Source organism: Mytilus edulis, chromosome 5, assembly GCF_963676685.1.
Source record: "Mytilus edulis chromosome 5, xbMytEdul2.2, whole genome shotgun sequence".
NCBI classification, from domain to species: Eukaryota; Metazoa; Mollusca; class Bivalvia; order Mytilida; family Mytilidae; genus Mytilus; species Mytilus edulis.
Genome location: NC_092348.1, coordinates 92,892,257 through 92,918,102, shown reverse-complemented (window position 1 = coordinate 92,918,102; position 25,846 = coordinate 92,892,257). Strand labels below are relative to the sequence as shown.

The window sequence follows — 25,846 nt, the reverse complement described above, 5'->3', positions numbered from 1 at the left end:
TGTTTAATCCACTTTTAGGATTGTCTCCCATTGGAACGATTTTCTTATACAGATTGTACCACTGTGACAGTTTAAAAAAAAATTTCAAATCACTTTTTTATTCAACTTTAAAATATAAATAAAATAACAAAATAATATAAATAATATAAATAAAATAACAAAATTTCAAAATTATATTTCAATGCCTTTGAATGTGACACTACATGTATAATTAACTAATTATGCAATTACTCATTTCCCTTTATCTTCATATAAATAAACTTAAAAGCAAAACCTTCTTAGAGCATGGGTCCTAGGAATTGCAGTTATCATTGAACAATTATACAGAAAACTCATAGGCACCAGTTATGCACCAACGTTTTTACTTGCTAATTATTTTAAACAGAAAATAATTTATAATCATGATCAATATAACAGTCATTTGAGTTCTGGAAAACATAAATATTGCTTTATTTGTTGTGGTAATGGAAGCTGTTGTACCTTGTGTGTCACACCAAATGTTAACTCAGATCTCACAGCTGTTCGACACTGTTGTTTCAGTGAAGGTGGAGATCTTCGGATGGAATACATAACTGACCAAAACTGTTGTTGATTTTTAAGCTGGTTCACAATATCTACAAGTCTTGTGTTTTCACATTCGCATTGCCAAATATCTTTATTTATTGGGAAAACAAGACCAAGGCCACTCAAAGTTTTAAGTATTGACAAAAATTTGTTAAAGACCTTATTTACACATCTATCAACACTAATTTGTAATGTGGGTTCAATTTCAAATAAACGTAAAATTGGACTACAGTTAAGAAATTCTTGTAGCATTTTGTTTTTTGTGTAAGATGCAGTAGACAGTCCATACTCAGTAAAAATTTCCTTATAGATCGGTTCAACTTTTGAAGAAAATTCATGAGAAGATACAATCTCCAAATCAAGCATCGCAGGAAAGAAAGCTTTCTGTCTGCTATTAGATTGGCATCTTTCAAAAGGATTAGCTCCCATTTGAAGAAGGTATTTTGTAATATATAAAAAGTCTTCATCAATACGACAACGGAAAGACAATGATAGATCTATTCCCTTCTGTTTGACAAGTAAATCTGCAATATCTTCTCTTTTCATTAGCAATGCTATCTGAAGTGGAGTGTTTCTTATATTGTCAAAAACATTCACCTCTGACCCCAATGTCAAAAGTTTTTCTACAATCTGGTAACTACCTGTAATTATGGCTTGCATAAGAGGTGTCCTCCCGATTTCAGTTTTTACTTTTATATTAGCTCCACTTTCCATTAATAATTCAACCTGTAGCAAACTTTTCTGTATACATGCAACATGCAAGGGAGATAATCCATTTGTTGTGCCAAGATTAATGTTGCAGCCTAGTTTTATTAACAATTTTGTCCTTGCAATGTTGTGATCAAATAAGCTGTGTATTAACAAGGATTTCCCTTCAGAATCAACAATATCCATATAACCACCATTCCTTTTATACTCGGTCAGTAGCTGACCACTTCCATTTCTCAACGAAGTAAATAGATCTTCCATACTGTTTCTTGAGTGGTAACGACTTGTCATTATCTTAACATTTTTTCTCACAAACGTCTTAACCCGGACGTGCTGGAAGATAAAACAAAAAACCATTATTAAACATGTACAAGTATATCTTACAAACATGAAAAATTTATACTCAAGATATAAAGATGGCTTGAATTTTGTTTCTTGTTTCTCATTTCTCATTTTTTATATAGATTAGACCGATGATTTTCCTGTTTGAATTATTTTACATTAGTCATTATGGGGCCATGTTTAGATTGTGTCATTGGCAAGCATACTACATCTTCTTATCTATATTGATTTATAACAGAAGATTTCTAATTATCACTCAACTTAAAGTCATTAGAAACCTCAAATTAAAAAAAATAATGCATATGTTTTTTTATAAAATTATAAAATGTATGTACATATACTTTTTTCTGAAGAAAATTCTTTAGTTTGTTCGTAATTAGAAGAAGTTTACTTTATTTTTATTGCTTCCTGGAAGCTTCCTTCCAGGAAGCAATTCCCCGACATATTTTCAGTATGCAAAGTGACCTCAGCGTGACCTATCTTGTAAAAATCTGGTGATTACAATACACATGTATGTCCTTAAAATAAACTACTATCTGATTGTACATGTTAAACACGTGCTCAACATCAATGTTTTTTTGTTGGTTGTTGACAATCGTCAAACTTCGGCTCCAAAACACGAACTTTAATTACCTGCCATATTTTCACAACAACACTGACTGATTGAAAAAAAAAAAATGACGATTAATCGTAATTTAAGCAAAAAAAAATGATAAAATCGTGCACAAAAGACTTAGTTTATGATGTTTGTATGCATTGGTTCATTAATTGGAAGAACATTATTTTTCAACGGTCACTCGTTTATTATGACTTTAAAGTTACACAACATGAAACTAGTTCTGTAAGTAACAATCTTAAAACAACAGTCAGCCAGTCCAAACTAATCCACAGCTTATCTGTTATTGGTGGTGGATAAACCATACATACCAGATCCACAACACATCTGTTATTGGTGGTGGATAAACCATACAAACCTGATCCACAACACATCTGTTATTGGTGGTGGATAAACCATACATACCTGATCCACAGCTCATCTTTTATTGGATGTGGATAAACCATACAAACCTGATCCACAACACATCTGTTATTGATGGTGGATAAACCATACAAACCTGATCCACAGCTCATCTGTTATTGGTTGTGGATAAACCATACAAACCTGATCCACAACACATCTGTTATTGGTGGTGGATAAACCATACAAACCTGATCCACAACACATCTGTTATTGGTGATGGATAAACCATACAAACCTGATCCACAGCTCATCTGTTATTGGTGGTGGATAAACCATACAACCCTAATCCACAGCTCATCTAGATCTGTTATGGGTGGTGGATAAACCATACAAACCTGATCCACAGCTCATCTGTTATTGATGGTGGATAAACCATACAAACCTGATCCACAGTACATCTGTTTTTGGTGGTGGATAAACATAAAACCATACAAACCTGATCCACAGCTCATTTAAGATGGTGATTGATAAACCATACAAACCTGATCCATAGTCCCAGCTACTAGTAGACAAATTCTTGCTATAGAACATTACAGGTAGTTGACTTTGATAATATTATCGTCTGAAATGTGTTAGTAAAAGTATTACCTATATTTGTGTGTATTTTTGTAAAATAAGAGACCATGTATTATATATATATGCCCATATATATATGTCTCTTACAAAATAAGGTGACAAGCTTGGTGTTTTAAATTACGGATTCCGTTCTTCTCCCGCCCGATTCGACAATTAATATGGAAAATAAACTTCCGGTAACATTTCTATTTTGTTTTTTTAGGTTGTTTTATTTCAACAATTTGAACATACAAACGCATGGTAAAAAAACAGTTTTAAACTATAGCTTTTAAAAGTAATTCTCCACATAACCTGTTCAAATGCTTTCTTCTGTTTCTTCTTACAAAAAGTGTACCTGTATCACAAGAGTTTGTTACGGATTTACCTGAATGCCTGATAACCATCCGAATACGGGTCCGTTCGGCCTGATTCACGTTCGTCCTAGTACCCGTTCGCCCTAATTTATGTTCGTCCTAGTACCTGTTGGCCTTGATTCACGTTCGTCATAGTACCTGTTCGCCCTGATTTATGTTCGCCCCGATTCACATTCGTCCTAGCGAGGCTCATGCAGTTATGTATGTCGATCCTAAAAGTCAAATTGGAACTTAATGTTTTCTGCTTTTGAATCTCATTGTAGTTTTATAAAAATATTGGGCATACTTATATGAAATTGGAGTTAATATCAGAAGTGTTTAATCAATGAACAATTTTTTTTCAAAACATACTCTTATATCATAAAAGCTCAATCTCACAAACACTGGAAAGTAAATTCCTTCAGTAAACATCATGGTAAACTGTTAACAAAATAAAACACTAGGTTATACAGAACTTGTTATATACATGTAGATGATACTATTTATCACATTAAACAAAGTCCCATCATCAGGTCAAAGTGAATACAAGTTTCCTGATTTTTTTTATTCATGCTCTACATTTTCATATTGTCTATCAAAAACTATTTTACTATATACCAGTATACAAGATTTTTAATCAGCAAGTAATCATATATGAATGTAATCTTAAAGTAATCATGATTACACCTGTTTTTGTCAATGTAATCGATTACATTATGATTACTTGTAATCAAAAATGGCATGATTACTGATTACATTGGATTACACTGCAAAATGTAATCGATTACAGCTGATTATGATTACTGATTACAATTACCCAATGCCTGGTGGCTATTTAAAGAGGTTTATGTTTCGGTATACATGTGTGAATATAAGATTTGAAATAATCATTAATGTTTGTTTATTTGCACTTTAAATTAAAAAAAATCAGTTATAAACATAAATTTACTGACTAAACCGGGATGTTAAATCTCGATTTTTTACCAGTCCGTGGTACCGGGTCAATAAGCAACTCGGCTAAAACTTTCATTTCAGATTAAATATTTTGGCTTCTCAGTATTTTAACATGGAAACTGTCAGCAGATTGGGTTAACAAAAGACAAAAATGAAAGAGGGTCCATATTTCTGGTGCTGAAAAAAATGTTGTAGTTTACACTCATGTAAACATACCAGTAGAGATAATTTGTTATATATTTTGATTGTTTAGTCATGCAACTTGGAAGCTTTCTTCATTCAGAATATCTTATGTCATTTAACCTGGAACCGCACTATATATTTCATTGCATTTAACTAGATTTGGTACACCAAGAAATACACTTCACCAAAAATATGAACTTCAGTTTAAGCGTTGTTATATATGGAAATTATCAACTAAAAACAAAATGTGATATTACAAATTAAATTGAGTCTTAGATACTTAGAACAGCTTCAATCGCTAGGGTACATTGAATAGTGTACGTCATAAAGATACTGTAAAACCGCAATGAACCCCATCATGTTCAAGAACTATTTGCCACTGACGCTCTAATGTAGCTTAGAAATTGAAAATTTGACAATTCTTCACCATACTTTTCGTTGATCAAATTGAACAATGTTGAAAAAGGATATTAATTTTTAATTCAAAATTGTTGCTTTTGTCCCAGACAATAACTCCTGTTAAAGCATTTCGTTGTAACTGTTGCCAACACAAGATTTGGAAACAACAATTAATATACTATATTTATCTTGTTTATATAGCTCACTATGTGGTATGGGTTTTGGTCATTGTTCAAGGCCGTACGATTTCCTTAAGTGAACTTCTGTGTCTTTAGGTCTCTGAGGAGAGTCTTATTACTTACGTAGCTTTTATCTTGAATAGGCTGTGCTTTGTTTTTAAATGGCCAAGGAAACCAGAAATGGAAGAATATGTATTGTCACACTTGGGACACTGATAATATATACCTTGACATTTTGATTGACAAGCACTTGCGGTTGCTGCTTGTTTTGTAGATTTTGCGGTCTCTGCAGTAGAGTCATAGTCATGGTTTGAAAAATGAAATATACGTTGGATGAGGTTCTGGGTGGGGGTTCTTTATTTACTAGAATTTCTATGCCATTTTTCTCTAATAATTTCTTTAAATTTTTAACACCTAATTATATTCTCTTCTCTATTCTTTATTTGTTGGTCCTTTTTTTCCATTCTCTACATTTTTGTTAAACCCGAGCTATACCCTCCTGAATCCTACCTGAAGTGCACCGACGATAATTGACAAGGTTTAATTTACTACAATAAACATGTATCTTGGGTACTCAGCTGTGAAAATACCTTAAAAGTTTATTGCAATAAACAGATCTAGAGCCTTGTGTATCTTGGGCACCCAGCTGTGAAACAAATTCATCTCCCATGCTATTGAGACTACCTGTCTTTACAGGTAAAATATTTGTATATTAGATACAATTAACGGACCTGTAGCAAAACACTGTACCTAACTGTAAGATGGATAAGATTATTCACATATGCATTTTTAAGAGTCGACGCATAATTACAATCTATTAACAAACTATAAACTGATTAAAAATAAAATTTAGATATGAATAGTGATAACAAAATTTGAAAGATAAAAAAATATTTTCCTTTTTCCACTAATTCAATTTTGTTTTTAATATATTTTTAAAGAAAATTAATTACATTCGACACTGTTATAGTACTCTCAGTGATTAGGTGGTGATATATGTCGTCTGCTACGGTTAAATACGAAATTACGGTTGAATACGAAACTACGTTAAAGATTATCCGATAAATCAGTAGTGACCAATCTCTGTGTTATAGTAGTCTCAGATTATAAGTACAAACTAATAAAAAAAACTTAAGCCCAAATTACACAGCTGAAACAGACAATATACATTTTGAAACACCACAAAGTTGAACATAATAAAACACATTTTTTTCTTAGTTATTATAGTTATATATGACAAATGTATGAGGTGCATCGAATAGAAATCGACCTTATCGGAGCTAATCTGAACACATGTACAATACTTTGATTTATTTTGGTGCATTCATTTAAGAAATACTTAAGGTATGACTGTAATATTTTTTCTGTCTATAAAGAATTAACATGAAATAAGGTGCGTAGCAGGTTATTTAACAGTGTGCACCACATTTTTTATGTTATTTCGAAAAGGCAGAAAAAATATTACAGTCATTTCTTATGATTTAATTCTAAATTCCATTTTATACCGTAGAAAACCATGAAAAAACATTGATGACGTCAGGGTCACATGACTAAATTATGTCTATGGGCTAATAACAAAATAATGTCAGCCAATCAGAAGACGCGTTACATCCAAAATTATATTATACATGTAATGAAATAAAAGATGAACTTTTTTCTCATATAATGATATTTTAACTTTTTGCTTTCTCTTATTTACAGAAAATGCAGTTAATAAATAAGCAGACATAGGAAGTCCAGAGAATTCAACAAATTAAAATGCCTACTGAACCTGAAGCCAGACAAGAGTATGCTGTTTGGGGGAGATCAATTGTAAAGAATTACGGAGGTGGAAAGAGGAAATTTCAAGTACTCCAGAACTTGGATATTACAGTTCAGCGTGGATGCATGTATGACCACTATCAATATTTTATTAGAAAAGATCAGAAATCCTCAGCTTCCTATATGTAGGGAGGTCATCATTTTTTAGTGTTGGGAGGTCAGTTGTAGTGAGGTCAGGTCACCTTACTGATGTATGTAGAGGTCAATTGAGGAGTAAGGCCATCTTATTGATGTATATAGAGGTTGATTGTCTTGTAGGGAGGTCATCTCATGGTAGTGGTATGAGGTCATCTCATTATAGTGAATGTAGGTCAGACATTATCACAATAAAATTATAATCGTTTTTTATTAAATTGGTTATAACTTAATTTCATAATTTTAGCCATCTCTTTCTTTTTTCGTCCATTGTGACTTCACTGAATGAGACTTTTCAACAAACTTGTTACATTGTGTCCTCACTGAATGAGACCTATCAAACTTGTTACATTATGACATCACTGTATGAGATTTCTCACCAAACTTGTTTCATAACATGAGGAACAGAAAAGATGCAACATGTGAAGCAGGATCTGCTTACCTTCAGGGGCCATGGAATCATCTTTGGTTTTCACAGTCTTTTTCTGATTTTTAATTTTCTATGTTTTAAAGATTTTTGTTTTTTCTCTTGTTAGTTTTTTTGGTTTGTTTTTTATTCATATCAATTGTCTTTGACTTTAAAAGATTTAACGAAACAAAAAATAAAAGGTTTTGTAATGAGCAAGAAGTAAGAGGCATGTCTGTAAAGAAGAAACAATTAATATTCCGATTTTGACTTTGAAGTCCTTCAGTTAATCATTGTAGAAAGTTTAAAGTGTTTATAATTCTGTGAAAGTCCAACTTCCATTAGTTATAACACATATATACAGTAAATAGATAAGATATTATACCTTATAATTACAGGTAACCGTAAATAAGAAGATAATGATTTCTGCATACTAGTACCTTTATTTTTTTAGATATGGCTTGCTAGGTCCAAGTGGCTGCGGTAAAACTACATTACTACGATGCATTCTGGGTAAATTACATTTAGATGGAGGTCATATGGTTGTCCTTGGTAACAGACCTGGTGCACCAGGACATGGTGTTCCAGGAAGTCTTGTTGGCTACATGCCACAGGTAAATCTTTTTATACGCAACCAGTTTTATTTTTCTTTATTATTTACAGGAATGTGCATATAAACACAAAGCACTCATAGAACATTAGCCATTATGTACAAAATGTAGATTTTTTATTGAAAGCAATGACTTTTTTTTTTAATGTAGCTAAATAAGATCTATGCGGAATCAGCCCTGGTTTAAAGTAATGTCTCCTCCATGACAGTCTTGAACATTAAAACTCGATATTAATTAAAAGACACTGCTATTTTTTTCAGTGTTTTGTACAGGTTGGCTGTCACTGTGCACAACAGTTCAACATTGAACTCTATGGGGAAAAACTGCAGGTTTCTTTTTTTGTCAGAAATCACTGTCAGACATCCAAACATACTATCCACACTTATTTTTATTTACAAGTTTGAGTAGTTATGTTTTCATTTAACTAAAACTTCACCAGAAGATCAACTATTACTAGTAAGGCTCTGTTTATTTTATAAATGGAAAGCAAATTTATACTATTGACTTGTCAGTAAAGAGTATGATCACATTTTCATTTTCCCATTGATTGTTCAATCAAAGATTGGATTATTTTTCAGGAAACCGCATTATTTAATGACTTGACTATTGGTGAAACATTGAAGTACTTTGGGTATATTCATGGTATGTGTAAAGTACATATACAGAAAAGAACAGAATTTCTACTGAATTTCTTATCACTGCCAGAACAGAACAGACTTATCAATACTCTAAGGTATAAATAATGTATTGTGGCACGTACATGTATGCTTACTCATGAATTTTCATTTACTTTTTTGCTATTTTGCAAGATTTTATATTAAATCATTTTACTCTTACAATCATGATCATAGATTATCATTGGTTATCTCAACGAGATTGATTTTCTCGCTTGAGCCTGAATGGCAAAAGTGAGAAAAGCAATCTAGTTTAGATGACCAATGATAATCTGTTTATTGATATTTTGCCTATGATTTATTAATTTCATTGAAAACCAGCACATGCGCCCTTAGTTTCCAGCAATAATTTTTCATATCACTCAACTCCGCTGAGCAAGGAAATTATCAGCGAGCAAGATCAAAGGAAAATTTGGAAAAATAATGATAAAGATTATTATATCTGTGTATGACTCTTCTTATTAAAACATAGTCCCCTTTTTGGAAGATTTGGAGTCAGCTTCACCAAATAAATTAAGTTTAAGATCGGTCGTAAGTACATTGAATTGTTCATGAGTTGAAATCAATCTTACTCTTAGTAATAAGTTTATTTGTGAAACCAACTCCAGGGTCTTACTTCCTAGTAGTACATCAAATTTGGGGAGTTTTTGATGCAGTCAAATGCCTGGTATCAAAATATAGTATGTATAAGTTGAAATTTGGGCATAGACATTATACAAAATGATTGTTTTTCAATGCTTAATATATTGTTTTTGCATTGTCTATTGTGAAAAAAATCTTGTTAATTTAATGAAAGTTTATCACAGGTAAATGGTTTTTTTTAGAATATCCTATGTGGATGTGCACATTCCTATTGACTGTACTTATCTTAATCAAGGTATGAATGTTCAAATGCCTGTATGACTAGAATCTGGTTTGGTAGTGGCAATTGACACAACTATTTAAAAAGATAGAATACCTATTCACAGGAATATTAGATTTGGTATGGAATATATCATGATAAATTTTAAAGCATGATGAGAAAAAATGTGGAAGGCAAGAGCAAAAACTCCCCTTTTATAATTTTCACCACAATAAAAACAACTAAAACATTTATGAATTGACTGTATTGATGCTATGTTATTTACAGTGGTGGCCAGATGAGAAGAGTATCATTTGCAGTTGCTCTCCTTCAGGAACCAGAACTCCTTATTTTAGATGAACCCACTGTGGGTGTTGACCCACTGCTAAGAGAAAGGTTTGAACTTTATATACTTTTTGGAGACCAATTTTATTTTTCCTTATGAACTTTTTTGGTCGTTGCTTTTAGAATGAAATTCAAAACAGTGTGGCTGTGGCCATTGATTGACACATTAAATTCATTCATTGACTGGGACAATTTACGTGAACGTTTGTCTGTAACGACCACTGTTCACGACATACCTACGATAGACATTTAAACTGTGGGGTCACCAAAGGTTTCTTAACGCCATTAATTATAAAATAATTCAAAAAATTAATCAGGAATAACCTTTATGTTTTGATTTATATAATTGATATAAATCAAAACATCGTGTTATTTCTAAGGCCGTACGGTGACCTATAGTTGTTAATGTCTGTGTCATTTTGGTCTCTTGTGGACAGTTGTCTCATTGGCAATCATACCACATCTTCTTTTTTTTTATATTTAGTGCTCAGCACTTGTTTTTAGTATAGCCATCAAGTATGATCTAGAACAAAAGTTCAGGAAGTAATATTTGGAACATCCATGCCAAACTATTTTCATCGTTACTACAAATAAGAAATGAATTTTTTTTTAAATATATGGAGACATTTTTCAATCATTGATGAAATTAATGTAGACAAAAATAGATTAGTTCAATAAATGTTTGTTTTGTTTTAGAATATGGGAACATTTGATCAATATTTCCAAAGACAGTGAACATGAAACTACAATAATCATAACAACACATTACATCGAGGAAGCACGACAAGCAAATATGGTATGTTTGTATAGATGCTGTTACTAAAATCTTATTCCTCCATAGTGATAATTTTCTGTTTTAGATATAAATATATAGATTCCATAACTGCAACAAGTGTGTAACCATATTCTCCACATGAGACAGTTGAATTTTAATATTTGAAAAGCACAAGGCTAGCTAAACTTTTTAAATAATTAAAATTTAACTGTTGAGAATGGAGAAATAAAGTAATACACGAGTTATAGTGGTGGAATCTATTTCTCTAATGGTTTTTATCCTTCCTCTTCAAACATTTGCATTTAAGCAATACACAAAAATGTAATTCTGTCTCTTTTTTTTGTGGCAACATAAAGATAAGATCTTTTATAAATCTGGAATAAAAATAATATGAAGTCAATTTAGAAAAGCTTTGGTTTATCAATATTATTTGCCATGCTAAAGCAATTCTATAATATCTAAATATGTGCCTTGTTTTGTGTATTCCTGATTACCTAGTTTTATTTCTGTTTCTAGGTAGGGTTAATGAGAAATGGTAAATTATTGGCAGAGGATAATCCACAGAAACTGGTTGATGCTTTTAAAATCAATGTAAGAATAACCTGCTACCTATAACATAATGTTACATGAAAGATACTGCTACATATACATTGAAGAAAATCAGTATAAGTTTAATCATTGAAGGTGCAAAAGATTACGTTTTTTTTATAAATGTGTTGTCTGTATTAAGAAATAAACATGATATTAGTCAGTTAATTCTTTTCTCTACTTTTAAACAGAGAAATGAAATACATTGATTTTCTATGTAATTTCACAGAAAATTGCATATTTAGAATAACAATGAATAAGAACAAAAATTGTACACTTAAAAAACTTATTGATAAGTTGTAATGTGTGTGTGCTGAATCAGACAACTACTCCCTCTTTCCAGACACTTTGAAAAATGAGTGGGGTTATACTAATTATGATATATAATTCTGTTTTTATTTTGCAGAGTCTAGAGACAGTATTTTTAAAGTTATGTCATGATGATCAACCTGATGAAGAAATATTAAACTGTAATTTTTCAAGGAATGTGAGTACTATTTTAATAAAGCAATCTTGTTTTGAAATGTGGGATTGCCAGAGATGAGAGGAGGACTAGTGATGTTCCCTCTTTGTCTGTTAATCATTCCTCCTGTTTGTCTGTTTAAACACAAAAGGGGTAAATAGTCTGTATGAAGCACAGCTCCAACAGTTTTCAGACAACCTCATTCCAACTTTTGCTAATGATTGCATACAGGTTGAAGATGGTCGACCTTCTATTTGGGACAGAGTTTATATAATTTCTAATGCAATTATTTTGTATCAATGGTTCTGATTGGATGACAGTAAGCATAAAATTTGCTCTCCTTGTCTGTAACTAAGGAAGGCCACATTTTGAATTGCAGAATGTATTGACATGTAATTTCTACAATAATAAGCAAAAGAACCCACATGTTGCACCTATAAATCTTCTAAATATCAAATTTTATTACATTCTGAAGCGGTCAAGAAGCTAGAAAACGCCTGCTGTTTATGTTTGACGCCAGAAGCATTCTTATGATGTCACCTAGTTAAGGGACCAAAGAAGATAACATCTTTGCGCAGAATTTTCTTTAATTAAAATTTTATACTGAAATAATGATTGAAATTTAATTATGAATTTGTTTTGCATTTGAAAAGAAATAACTGTATTGAAGTTGAAGCTTTGTGGACGTCCATTGGTAGTGTTACTGGTGCAAATACCCTTTTATCTGTCTCTGCTACGCAATGCCAGGTGAACTAAATTTGCGACAGTAAAACTACGTCCGCAAAGCTTCAAATACAATACAGTTATCTCTTATTTTTACTGAGGTTTGTCATGCATGGAGGTAAGTTATTATGTCATAAAATGCTATAAAAAGAAACTAGTACTTAACATGCTCAAACATAATAGCTACCATATTCTTTTATTTTGATTAGTAAAATTTATTAATTTCATATCCAAGTCTTTCAATCATTATGACCCTGAACATGATGATGGCTGTTCTGCAAAGCAGTTCAGTGTGACAGAGTGAAAGAATTGGTCTATTTTTGTAGTTAAATTGAAAAAATACAAATACAGTCGACTCTCGTTATGTCGAAGTCAGCCGGACCAGAGAAATATTTCGAGATACATGTAGTTCGACTCAAACGAACACCGGAAGTTCGACAATCTAAGGGACACAACTCTTGCTTAGCTTGGTAAAGCTAAAATAAATCCGGGTGAATATGACAAGGGGATCGATATCCTAGTATCGGATCGATGTATTTGTATGTCAGTCTTTTATTATTATAATGACTGTTATTTTTACTTATTCAATTGTTTCAATTAAAAAAAAATCCTATGGCTTTTCCAAGAGAGTAATTTCCAATCGACAGTTTCGTAATTCAGGTCGCTAATTTCTGACAAAATTGTTTATTCTCGGATACAAGAGATTTAAGAAAATTTTGATTTTTATTCATTTTGTTTTATCTCACTCTTTGTTTTCAAAAGAACATATAATAAGATTAAAGACGCCGTTTGAGTAGTTTTTAGGTGATCATCAATGGAAGCCATAATCCTCACTTTATACACACCCAAGCTCATTAGTGTAAATCACAAATTAATTGTTTTGTAAACAATTTAAATACTTTTTCATGAACATTAACAATTTATCACTAATTATTTATAAAAATTCTATAAAAGATAATCTTAGGTAAACACTCATGGAAATAGCATGTCATAAATCAATACAGTGGTCAGTGACAGGAAATTTAATTACACGTGTATTGTCAGATTAACTCTTCAATCCATTTAAATCCCGGAGGTCATGTTTTGACATATGTGTATTAGTTCGAGATAAAAAATGAATTTGAATGCTTTTGTTAACCTTGGGACCGTAAATTTAGTTCGACTCAACCGAAATTTCGACTCATCCAATTTCGACTCATCAGGAGTCGAATTACATACTTTTGTATGGAATAAAGTTTGGGACCACGTGAAAACTTCGACTCATCCGAAATTTCGAGTCAACCGAGTTCGAGACAACGAGAGTTAACTGTATATGTATAGACAGTTTTTTTTAGCTCCTTCTATATCAGATAGGACAGATAAATGAAAAAAAATCCAGAGTTTCAGACATAAGTAAATATCTAAAAGACAATAACAATCAAAACCAAGGAGTAAACAAAGACTCATTAAACTAAAGGACATTTACATCAACAGTTATAAATTAAAAAGCAGAAACAACAATAACTCCACTAAAAACAGGGAGTGAAATCAGGTGCCCGGAAGGGTAAGCATTTCCTGCACCGTAAAAATGGAATGTCATTTTCTATTTCAAATTGCATTTGTTACCAATAATTACTATTTAGTTTGAATAATAAATGTTTTAATTTCAGGCAATATTAGAAAGCCAGAAGAGAAGAATATCAACTGATAAGCGTTCTGTTGTGAACGAGACAACTCCATTAATTGGTGTCAGCGGAAATACAGATGACTGTAAGTTGTTTTGAAATCAGATATATATGACAGAATCAGTCAACCAATAAGACAACTTTCCTTTCAAAAAATCCTTTGGGAACCATGTAGACAAAATATGATAGGCTAATTTCAACCAAATTTAATAAAGGAACCTAAATTTTGTGGGTTTGTTCGCTGCTGCATGTTGGTACTAGTAATTATTGTTTTGATTTAAAATTGTTATGATATATACTACTATATTTAAAATTCCATTTGAAGTAATACTTTAAAAGTAAAGGTTTTCGTTATGCACTGAAAGTATAATTATATCATGTATATTGCAATAGATTTTCTCTCAAGCAATGACTCCCAAATGAGGAAGATAAACAGACTTAGTTTTGGTAAAAAATGTTAGTAGTTTGTTCTATTCCCAATGTCCAGACAAGTTTTCTTGAAGCAAGATCTGACAAAGATAATATCTACAAGATTTTATAAATTGTGAATTTAATCAATGGTGCATTTGTATTAAAGAATTAGGCATTAATGTACAATTATTGAACTATGGACAATTACTTAGTACCAGTTACTGTACATGAACTTAATTAGAGAGGAACATGTTTTCTGACATATAATCCAAATAAAACTTTTGTTTCAGATGATATGATGCCTCCCAATACTCAAAAGTTTGACTGTCGTTGTGGTTGTCCATCATTAAAAAATATATTTGCTCAAACTGTAAAAAATCTGACATTAATGAAGAGAAATATAGGGTAAGCATGCTGCTTTTGTGAAGAAGCTTAAAGTTAATTTATAATTTTAGAGTGGATCAACTTCACTTGTAGAATAAACTTAAGTATTACAAATTCAATCTTTTTAAAATTGTTAGAAGTTTTTGAATTTTTACTCAATCTAGGAAACAGTATATATTTTTATTTCTGTGCCATAGACTTTTTTTTTATAAAGATGGTGAATAAATTTGTGGGTTTTCATTTGTTTATATAATGCCACAATATGACTGGTGTATTTTTTAATGCCACAATATGACTGGTGTATTTATATAATGCCACAATATGACTGGTGTATTTTTTAATGCCACAATATGACTGGTGTATTTTTTAATGCCACAATATGACTGGTGTATTTATATAATGCCACAATATGACTGGTGTATTTTTATAATGCCACAATATGACTGGTGTATTTTTATTATTTATATGAATATTTTCATTAGTATATGTTTCACTGTGGCATATTTTGTAAAATCCAGAATCTTGTTAATATTTCGATCTCTAACCAAGAAACCTACTTGCATTTTATAACTTTCTACATTATAGATTTCTGTTGTTCCAGTTTATCTTGCCATCCATACAGATTATCCTGTTTTGTATATGTATTGGAAGAAAGCCTTATGACCTTTCTATGTCGGTTGTCAATGCTGAATCGGGAGTCATAAGATTCAGTGATATGTTTTTAGACTGTTTAGATTCCTCTGCAATACACAATGTGAGTAAAACCTTGTCGAATAAAAATTATGAAATGTTCTATAAAATTATGATTTATGAAATCCTATCTTATTTAATGGCAAGGCATTACTTTGAACTCAGCATAAAAATTCATTGGTTTTTCTGTCACATGGAATCATGGAGAATGTTTTCCTTAGTTAATCACTCATATTCAATCTATTAAGAAAACTTGTGTGATATTGGTTACTGAAAAGTGATGTTATTTGATCTTTTTTATCAGAAACACAGCAAAGTAGTCGTCTCTAAATATCCATTTTATTTGTACTTACTTCAAAAAGAAACTTAAATATAAAATATAGTATTTTGTACACACATAACTGCATAAGAGATATTTAGAGCATATGCAGTAAATTCTGAGCATTAAATTGCAGGTATCCTATAAAGATCTGCCGTCAGCATTAGAGTCAGTGAGAGAAGGAAAGAGTTGGGGAGTAATCAGTATTGGTCAAAATTTCTCACAGGACTTACTTCAAAGGTAGGTTGACAACAAATTTACCGATTGATTGATTTACATGTGGAAATAAGAGATATATATTAAGAAAGAGAAGGTCCATTAATGCTTACATAAGACTAAAAACTAAAATAATTGTTGACATAAGAAATTATTGCTTATTTATGAATTTTTTGTTGTTATCAAGAGTGCAACTCATACTGTCAGACAAATTTGCCACTTTAACTGGATAAAATTCATGATTTTATGGAAAAAGAATTAAGGGGTCCTGTATTTTCTGAAAATATTTTGCTTATCAATTATTTCCACAGGTTTAAATAAGATAGGGCAATATACACAGCAATTATATAATATATAAAATTTTACTTATAAAAAAAATAAAAAAATTGGTGGACCTGCCAGAATTATGTTGGTCAGGACCCACAAGCCCACCAAGAAGCTTTACCAAAGTATGGCTGTGTTTACATTCTTTTCTTTTTTTTAGCTCTCATGTTCCAGAGGCCTAGGCCAAGTGAGCATTTCTCATCATTAATTTAACTACTGGACCAAATTAATCTAAACTCAGTCTCAATCATTAATGGGGTATCTTATTATGATTATTATAAATTTTACATGATTTCCCAAACCACAGTAGAGACAAGTGAGTTACACAGGCTCATGAGAGTTTCTAGTATTTAATAAGTTATAACGAAAAAAATCAGAGTTATAGAACATTATTATAAGGTGTCACAAACTATTTATCTTGACATACTTATCATTTATTGGAAAACCGTATGATGACCTCTTGATAATCTTTTCTGTTGATGGTTTGTAATCTTATTGGTGATTTTTATCCTTTTGATTCATGTATTGATATGTATTAGTTTTTGTAAACTGATGGAATTAATAAAAAATTAAACCAGACTTTTTATCTTTGTAGATTTACAAATACTAAAAATATATCAAACACAACTATAGAAGGAAGTGAAATCAAGTTACATTTAGATATGACAAGTGAGTAAAGTCGTTTGCTTCTCTGTGTTGTTTGCTTGCTGTCTCATTTATATATTTCCAAATCTCTTTATTCAGAATTTGTATTTAAGAAATCTGAAAAATTCAATTTACTCTCACAAACTGGCATACAAATATCAAGCAATCAGTATATATATATTTAAAACTCAAGCTGGCTTAGTCAGGATTAAAACTTCTTTGTATAATTTTCTTTTTTTTCTTTGTGTCTTTAAGTTCAAACAAATAATGACTATAATGTAGAGAAACTGAAATTAGGTAACCAAGATATTCCTTTCTTCTTCCGAGACACATTTAAAAAAGGAATGCATAAATTTTTCTGGTCTTGGTCTGTCCAACTATCAGTGTATATAAAAAAGATCGAGATGTGGTATTATTGACAATGATACCACTCTCCACAAGAGACCAAATGACACAGAAATTAAGTTTATACTTAAAGTACATTTTACAAGCTTCTAATGATTGGATTTTTTATCTAACTTTTGCCTTTACTAGGGTTTTGACCACGTTTTCATGATTCACTGAACATGGAAATGTGATAGTGCATGTGGCATGTTGTCATATCCATGCATAACTGTGTTATATGAATTTAGAGATGGTTTTTTTTTCTTCTTAGATCAACAGATAGCATTAACAATACAGCAGTCAGTCATGTTAAGCTATGAGAAGTTTACTACTATACTACTGAAAATGTTTAACATGAACCCATCACTTGGACAGTTACCTATAGTTGTAAGTATAGGATACATACACATTGTTTATATGATCAAAGAATAAATCACTATAACAAGATTCTGATTTATTGATTTTATCAGATATTAGATAAATTGTATGAATGCCAATGAGCCAGCTATCCACTGGAGAACAAATGGTATAAATGTAAGGAACTTTACATCACAATACAGTCAACAATGAGCAAAACCTATACTGCATAATAAGCTATAAAGACCTTTACATATAAAAATGTAAATAATTCCAATGAAAAAGCCAAAGTATAGATTTGTATTTTGAAATTGTTACAAGTTACTACTGCGAAAATTATGCCTGATATGTATTCAAAGTAAAACAAAGATGACTAATCATCTTGATAGATAGAGAAATCCTAATATACATTTAAGTTTTGCTTGTAGCTTGCAGAACCAGTGTTTGGTACAAATGACCCAAGCTTCACTAATTTCATGGCTCCTGGAATTATACTCAGGTAATAAGATATAGGTTTACAAGAAATAATTTTAGAAAATATGTTGTTGTTTTGCAGTGAAATGTATAAATTTGGTTGCATGTGTGAATAACAGGAGATGGTGAGAATGAATTAATGAAATAAGACAGCAACCCAACAACAAAATTGAACATAAGACAGCTAGAGGGCAACATTCAGTCTTAAACAATAGAAAATGTCAATAAAAATGTCAAGCTCTTAACTATCCTGCATCTATAAAATTGTGAATTAATTAGTGTTGTCAAATCGTACACTTTTGCCTAACCAGTTACTCAGATAATCGTTTGACCGATTAACCGGTTAACCGGTAGTTTGAGTTGGTGCTTGCAAGCCTTATCAATAGTACCCTACACAGATATAAGATGTGGTATGAGTGTCAATTTGGCAACATTTCATCCAAGTCATAAATTTACGCTTTTAGAATTGAAGTTTGTCCTCTGGCATTATCAGGCTTGTCTGTGAGGATTCCTGGCGAAGTTTGACTTTTAATAATCAACTACACCGTATCAACTATAGCGTTTGTACCAACTTCAGATTGAAAATTAAATTAAAAAGACTTCTTGATCTCGTAGAATTGAATATGTCTGAAACTGATTATTCTCTCCTTTTCACTTGTTGTCTCCAAAAATGATGTGGAGTGTTTCATTTTGAGTGATTAATTATAAAAAAGAAGATGTGGTATGATTGCCAATGAGACTATTCTCCACAAGAGATCAAAATGACACAGAAGTTAACAACGATAGGTCACCGTACGGCCTTTTTCTTTACTTTGCATGTTACTCGTATTATCACGTATACATTGAGTACATTCACATTAGTTTGAATTTCAAAAAGTTTGAGTTTGCATTTCGTATAAAGTAAGACTAAGCCTTGCACGACGGAGGTTGCACATTCAGATGTAGGTTTACACAATATTAGATCAGAAACGAAATGATGAAGAAAATCGTAAAATTTAATCGCATCACTGATTTAGAGTTACTACTAAAAAACATGTATACTAATTATGTTTATTTAAGATTCTGCCCCGAGCTGAGAGACAAGTTCTAATTAATTTTATGTTTATAGGATTAACAATAGCAATCAATTTACTGGACAACTGATCTGTCAAATAAATTAACACGACGACATTTTTAAAATAAAACCTAACTTTTTAATGATATCAATTCAAATTTATATAAAATCTATCAAAATTGAAAAAAAAGTCCGGTTAACCGGTTAGCGTTTTTGGTATTCGGTATTCAGTCCTTTGACCGGTTAACCAGTTAACCGGTTAACCGGTTAACCGTTGACAACACTAGAATTAATTGAACATAAACAAAATAGCACAACAGTGTTGAAAGTGCTGTTAAAAACCAACCAATCAATCAATCTATATTTTTTTTTAATAGAATAGTATGGTATTACATTGTGTTTCAAAAGTATTTACTACATATAACATATTTATTGCAGCATTACATTTTTTATGGCGACGGGTCTGACTACATTAGTATTTGTAACAGAGAAAAAGGAAGGATTACTTGACAGATGTATGGTGGCAGGTAAGTTACAATGTCATTCTTTATTAAGTGTGTATGTGTGCTTAATAAGTGTGGTCATGTTCCAAAGGTCAAGGTAATTAGTATATATTTCCTTGTAAAGAAAACCAAGGAATGACATTCAAATTTGTTTCCCTTTTTAGGCAGTGGCATTAGTTTGCCATACTGCTTTATTTCAGTTTAGTTTGTTTGATAATGTTAAATTTATTTCTGTACTATTAAACGTTTCTATTGTAGTTTGATATGTGATGGAAATTGTAATGCCTTAGTATATTAAATGTCAAACTTTTAATGTATAAAGGACAGATTTTATCACACACCAGAGATCTAATGAATGTCACTTATGTATATGACTTGGATAACTTAGCCATAATCAGTATTTGAGGAAGTATTTAAAATAAGTAGAAATTAGTGCAATAAAGATGATTTAATTGTTTCAAAAAAAATAAATGAAATAAGTAGATGTCTTATAATTTTAGGTGTATCAGCATTTGAGATTATGTTAGCCCATGTATTTACACAGCTTATTGTTATGGTAGTACAAGTTGGTTTGTTACTGGTATTTGCCCTTGTTGTTTTTAAGGTAGGTAAAGTGAAGTTTTCTCTTTCCCTACAGACAAACAATATTTTATCTCCGTAGTTCAATAACTCAATTTCAAAATTTAAAAGTTTTAAAAGAGTATAGGAACTATGGAGATAGCTGAATATCTAAAAACAATTACCACTTCAATATTTTATAAAGTCTAGTGATTATTTTATACCGGGTGAAAATTTTATACTTGGAAGAAAATTTGTAGGTTATTCATGCTACTGTTGAAAATTGAATTCAATAGTTCATCTATGAAGCCGACACAATTTAGGTGATTTTGATATATGCTTATTCTCAATGTTTTGAAAAGACATTTATTCTTGCGCTATGAGCAAAACAACAGTGCATATGACAAAAACAGGTTAGTTTAAAAAAAATGAGTAGTTCCAAGGGTGTTTTTTGCACTAAAGGGAGGTGATTGTTTCACCATTTTTTCAAATATTGTGTATATCAATTAAAAAGAGTATACATTGGACTAGAAACCAATTGAGACACATTTCAAGTGTTTAAACGATAGCATCTCATTGGACAGACATTGATAAAATGAACATTTTTTTTACAGGTACCATACGAAGGACCATTGATATGGGTGATACTACTTGTGTTAGGTACAGGGTTTTGTGGAATGACGTTAGGTTAGTTTATGTTATGCCTAACATATTTGTACATAAAAGAGGGATGAAAAATACCAGAGAGACAGTCAAACTCATAAATCGAAAATAAAGTGTTCACAATTTGGAAAGTACTATGTTTATTGTCTACTAAATTGTTCTGGTGAAATCTCATTTATTCCATTTTGATACATAAACTTGTTTTAGAAACATATGTAAATCCTTTCTAATATTTTTAGATGATCGATAGATAGATGTGTTTTGGTGGATGTTTTCAAATCTTATTCAGTAAGAGAACACTGCTTGGTTTGAGACTGGAATCTTAATACTAGCAATATGATAGATGCTTAATATAACCTCACACATCATTTTAAAACTAGGATCGATCAGGCCTTGCTTTAACTATTTAATGATATGGTATTTAGCAAATTTCAATTATTCAAGCCTTGTTTTACCTAGCTTTTTTAGGCATATTTGTATTTGCATAAATTTTGGTCAAAACGAAAAAGTGAATATATACTTTCATAGAATGAGATCAAGATGTACACTTATTGTATTTGATTCTTAACTAATTAATTTCATGATTGTATAGAAAAAATCCTTATAAAAAAAACTAAAATATTTTTTGAAAGCTGCAATTTTTTTCTTGATGTTTTATCTGATTGTATAAGACTGAAATATGTAATTTCATTTTATTCTGTATAGCTATAATCATCATTTAAGATTAGATTTATAGATCTGTTTATTGTTTCCATTGGTGCTTGAGAATTTCCAGGCATATATTTATAAGATTAAATAGTTATTAAATTATATATTTCTATATTATTCATGAAAATGACACTCATAGATATTCAATATGGCTAGATGATTGTTCCTTAAATAAAAATTCATAAAATCCTTTTCCCCCCCATTATTTCATTATACTAATTTAAAACTTATTCCTTTATGAAATAGAGATCCTCAACACACACAGTTACCTACATTTTCACTAGTACTTGTAAAAGAAATTGTATATTAAGTAAACATCAACGCTAGGTTTAAACTGGTTGTAGATTGATTAGCCCCTAATTAATTTATGTTTTTATAACACTTAATCTGTAACAAATTATTCACTTTTTCACACAATTTTATACCTAAATTTCAAAATGTTGGCATAGGTTGAATTGAACCGTTGGAAATAACTAATTGGTGGCTTCAAAACATTTTACACCTTTTGTAAATTTTCATCCACTTATAATTCTGTGCCCATAAGAGATCATAAGATTATTTATGGTCGACTGGTTTTTGTGAGATTTTTTTCCTAATTTGATCTCTCTAGTAAACCTAAGTTCTACTTGTAATATATATATTTATCTTATTTATTGTTATTTTTTTTAGGTGCCATATTTTCAGCAGTATGTGACAATGAAACATCAGCTATACAGTTAGCTTTAGGTTCTGTTTATCCAATGTTGTTACTAAGTGGTGAGTTTATTGAAACATCAGCCATACATATAAAAAAGAAGATGTGGAATGATTGCCAATGAGACAACTCTTCACAAGACACAAATGACACATACATTAGCAACTTTAGGTCACTGTATAGCCTTCAACATTGAGTTGGCTTAAGGTTCTGTTTATCCAATGTTGTAACTATTAAGTGGTGAGTGCATTTTGAAGACTTTCTATTAATTTAAGACATATATAATGTTATTTGTATTGAAAATGTTGGGTTTTTTTTTTGCACATTTGAAAAATCTTCCTGTTATGTGTAATCAGCAATAGACCATTTTCATAATACCGACTTTTGACACTGGAATATATATTTTTTCAACAGGTTACCCTTTTTGTGGTAGGACATCCTGGTTAAGAGCAACATAAAGAAGTAAAATCAAGCTTCAATGGGTACAATATGGGGGGAAAATTAGCTATTTTATGTTTTCTTTACAAGATAAATTCTAAAACAGTTATCTTTCCAACCAAATATATTTGATTTTACTTCTTTTGGTTGCACTTTCTTGACTGAGTACTAGGATGTCCTTTCACTTGTAAAATTGGCACTTGACGTTTAATATCAATCCACACATGAATTTCTTGTATTCTTTGTAAATTTTATATTTTAATGTATTGCTATTTGTAGGTATAATATGGCCATTAGAAGCTATACCAGAATGGATGAGATACATATCTATGTGTTTACCTATGACCTATGGATCTCAGGCAATGAGGTCCATTCTCAGTAGAGGTATGTTGTTTCTAAGCTATTAAGGGCTAAGGGTCATACATGTCAATAGTGCAAATTATTAAGCTTAGTTTGGATTCTATTTTAGATGAAAACTTTCAATATTTAAATTACTGGTGCAGCTTTTGCTTCTGGTTTTTGCTTTGGCGAGCAAAATAGTGATAAATATTGTATTACAAGAGATCTGGTGGTAGAGTCTGTTTCTCTTATAATTTTTAAATATGTATGCAGGCAAAATATTCCTTCTTTAAAATGATCTGCAAAAAGATGTTCTTTCTATGTGACATCATGAGGCATGGTCGCTTTTTGCATGTTGTCACAATAGGAAATTCAGAGGAAAGCAAGAAAATTCAACATCATAATTGAATTTTGACCAATGAAGAACTGAGATCAAACAAACCACATGTTGTTGATTAAATAAAAATAATCAACATGTCGAGAAAAGGATAAATCATGTAAGAATTAGAGAAAATCTTTTTCACATATGATGAAAACAGAATCAGGAAAAAACTGAATAGTACGTCAACACTAAACTCCTCCAGATAAAAAAAACTATATAACAACAAAGAAAATTTGATCAATAAAGCCTGCCTTGGTAAAGGCACAACATGTTGTGGGGTTAAATAAGTATTTCACAAACACTATCTATCTAGACCATCAGTCATAAAACTAAAACATGCAATAATAAACCATTAGTCCATTACGGTGCAGTTACCAATGGATGACCACTACCTGCAATTATTTTCCTAGTGGGACACATAGAAGTTATCTTTTTCTATGGGAATTCTTATGTTTCTAACTATAAACAGGAATGAATCAAGTATTTGCTCTCAGTAAAGAGAAACCTGTTGTTACATAAATGCTTTGTTATTACAGGCTGGGATATAACATTCATGGAAGTATGGAGAGGTTATCTAGTAACTTTTGGATGGAGTTGTGGACTATTGGCCATTGCTGGATTCATCCTCCGTATACGACAGTGATAACATAGGAACATGTAGTAGTTTACAGAGTCTGTGATCTCTTGGAACAATATTGATATTTGTTACCTTTATGTCTTTCAATAATATATTGTAATGAAGATTTTTAATTTGTAAATTGAGTCCAGTGTTAACTCTATACATTAAGCTCACCTGGCTAAATTGTCTAGTATCAGCTGTTAATGCCAGCAATGGGGATATGTTTCCTCTGATATCTTTAAAAATGTTCTCTTAACTATTGTGCTATTTATAAAGTGAATTCCAGTAATCCACAGGATGATTAGATTGAACTATTATTCTTTTTCTAGCTTCTATATTTCTTTAATGACAAAACAAACCAACTAAGGAAATCTATTTCGAATTTTTAACCGGATTTTTGTGACAAAAATGTCGGTTATTGATTTGGGGATGTACGGCGGGCGGGCGGTCGGGCGGGCGGGCGGGCGGTCGGGCGGGCGGGCGGGCGGGCGGGCGGGCGGGCGGCAATCAAATGTTGTCCGTGCATTAACTCATGAACCGTTCAACCAAAGCTTTTAAAATTTTAATATGTTATTACTGACAACTATACGAAGGTCAAGTTCAATAATGGCGATTTTGACTTTTACTGTTCAGGAGTTATGGTTCTTGAAAGATTGGAAAATGGAGTTGTCCGTGCATTTACGCATGAACTGTTCTACCAAAGCTTACCAAATTTTAATATGTTGTTACTAATGAAAGAATGGAGGTCAAGTTCAATAATGACGAATTTGACTTTTACCGTTCAGGAGTTATGGTTCTTGAAAGATTGAAAAATGGATTTTCCAGTCGTGTCCGTGCATTTATGCATGAACTGTTCTACCAAAGCTTCCGAAATTTTAATATGCTGTTACTGATGACAAAATGAAGGTCAAGTTCAAAAATGACGATTTTGACTTTTACCGTTCAGGAGTTATGGTTCTTGAACGATTGAAAAATGGTTTTTCCCGTCGTGTCCGTGCATTTTCTCATGAACCATTCAACCAAAGCTTTTGAAATTTTAATATGTTGTTACTGATGACAAAATAGAGGTCAAGTTCAATAATGACGATTTTGACTTTTACCGTTCAGGAGTTATGGTTCTTGAAAGATCGTAAAATGGCGTTTCCATTCAGGTTGTTGCATTTACTCATGAACCATTCAATCTAAGCTTTTCAAATTTTAATATGTTGATACTGATGACAAAATGGAGGTCAAATTTGATATTGACGATTTTCACTTTCACCATTCATCAGTAATGGTTCTTGTGATATAGCCAGGACACAAATAAATGTTAATAAATCCGGTTTGCTGTCGTTGTGACAGCCTCTTGTTAAACTTTGTTATTTGGAAAAATTTGTATGT

At 31.3% G+C, this 25,846-nt stretch overlaps 3 protein-coding genes across 7 annotated transcripts in view; 2 read left to right on the top strand and 1 right to left on the bottom strand.

The window, feature by feature from the left end:
* Positions 1-25,846, top strand: part of LOC139525559 (tRNA-dihydrouridine(20) synthase [NAD(P)+]-like) — a 627,966-nt gene that overhangs the window by 257,360 nt on the left and 344,760 nt on the right. The gene's annotated exons all lie outside the window — the stretch shown is intronic.
* On the bottom strand, positions 83-3,562 carry LOC139525562 (alpha-latrocrustotoxin-Lt1a-like). Of its 4 annotated transcripts, none has more exons than XM_071321016.1 (2): positions 3,503-3,562; positions 83-1,605 (listed from the first exon to the last, which is right to left on the bottom strand). In XM_071321016.1, exon 2 carries the CDS (start codon positions 1,561-1,563, stop codon positions 418-420), a length of 1,146 nt encoding a protein of 381 aa, XP_071177117.1. In that variant the 5' UTR covers positions 1,564-1,605; positions 3,503-3,562; the 3' UTR covers positions 83-417. The 4 variants fall into 4 exon arrangements, with proteins under 4 accessions (XP_071177117.1, XP_071177114.1, XP_071177116.1 ...); XM_071321013.1 differs by lacking the exon at positions 3,503-3,562 and adding an exon at positions 3,224-3,366; XM_071321015.1 differs by lacking the exon at positions 3,503-3,562 and adding an exon at positions 3,299-3,352.
* On the top strand, positions 3,367-24,889 carry LOC139525558 (ABC transporter G family member 20-like). 2 transcript variants are annotated; one of them, XM_071321006.1, is made up of 21 exons: positions 3,368-3,451; positions 6,960-7,147; positions 8,075-8,234; positions 8,810-8,964; positions 10,035-10,142; positions 10,788-10,887; positions 11,383-11,457; positions 11,861-11,941; positions 14,290-14,389; positions 15,006-15,120; positions 15,685-15,853; positions 16,245-16,348; positions 17,244-17,317; positions 17,949-18,064; positions 18,463-18,533; positions 20,001-20,089; positions 20,566-20,669; positions 21,238-21,310; positions 22,664-22,750; positions 23,406-23,510; positions 24,384-24,889. In XM_071321006.1, the coding sequence occupies exons 2-21, from the start codon at positions 7,017-7,019 to the stop codon at positions 24,488-24,490; spliced, it is 2,124 nt and encodes a 707-aa protein (XP_071177107.1). In that variant the 5' UTR covers positions 3,368-3,451; positions 6,960-7,016; the 3' UTR covers positions 24,491-24,889. The 2 variants fall into 2 exon arrangements, with proteins under 2 accessions (XP_071177108.1, XP_071177107.1); XM_071321007.1 differs by lacking the exons at positions 23,406-23,510; positions 24,384-24,889 and adding an exon at positions 21,526-21,574 and having other exon boundaries at positions 3,367-3,451; positions 22,664-22,746.

Bases quoted from the DNA above. Each gene is read 5' to 3' on its own strand.
- LOC139525562 (XM_071321016.1), bottom strand. From the start codon at position 1,563: ATGACAAGTCGTTACCACTCAAGAAACAGTATGGAAGATCTATTTACT.
- LOC139525558 (XM_071321006.1), top strand. From the start codon at position 7,017: ATGCCTACTGAACCTGAAGCCAGACAAGAGTATGCTGTTTGGGGGAGA. The intron at 10,143-10,787 runs GTTTGAACTTTA...GTTTTGTTTTAG, and splicing joins GACCCACTGCTAAGAGAAAG to AATATGGGAACATTTGATCA. The intron at 15,121-15,684 runs GTAAGCATGCTG...TCTACATTATAG, and splicing joins TTAATGAAGAGAAATATAGG to ATTTCTGTTGTTCCAGTTTA.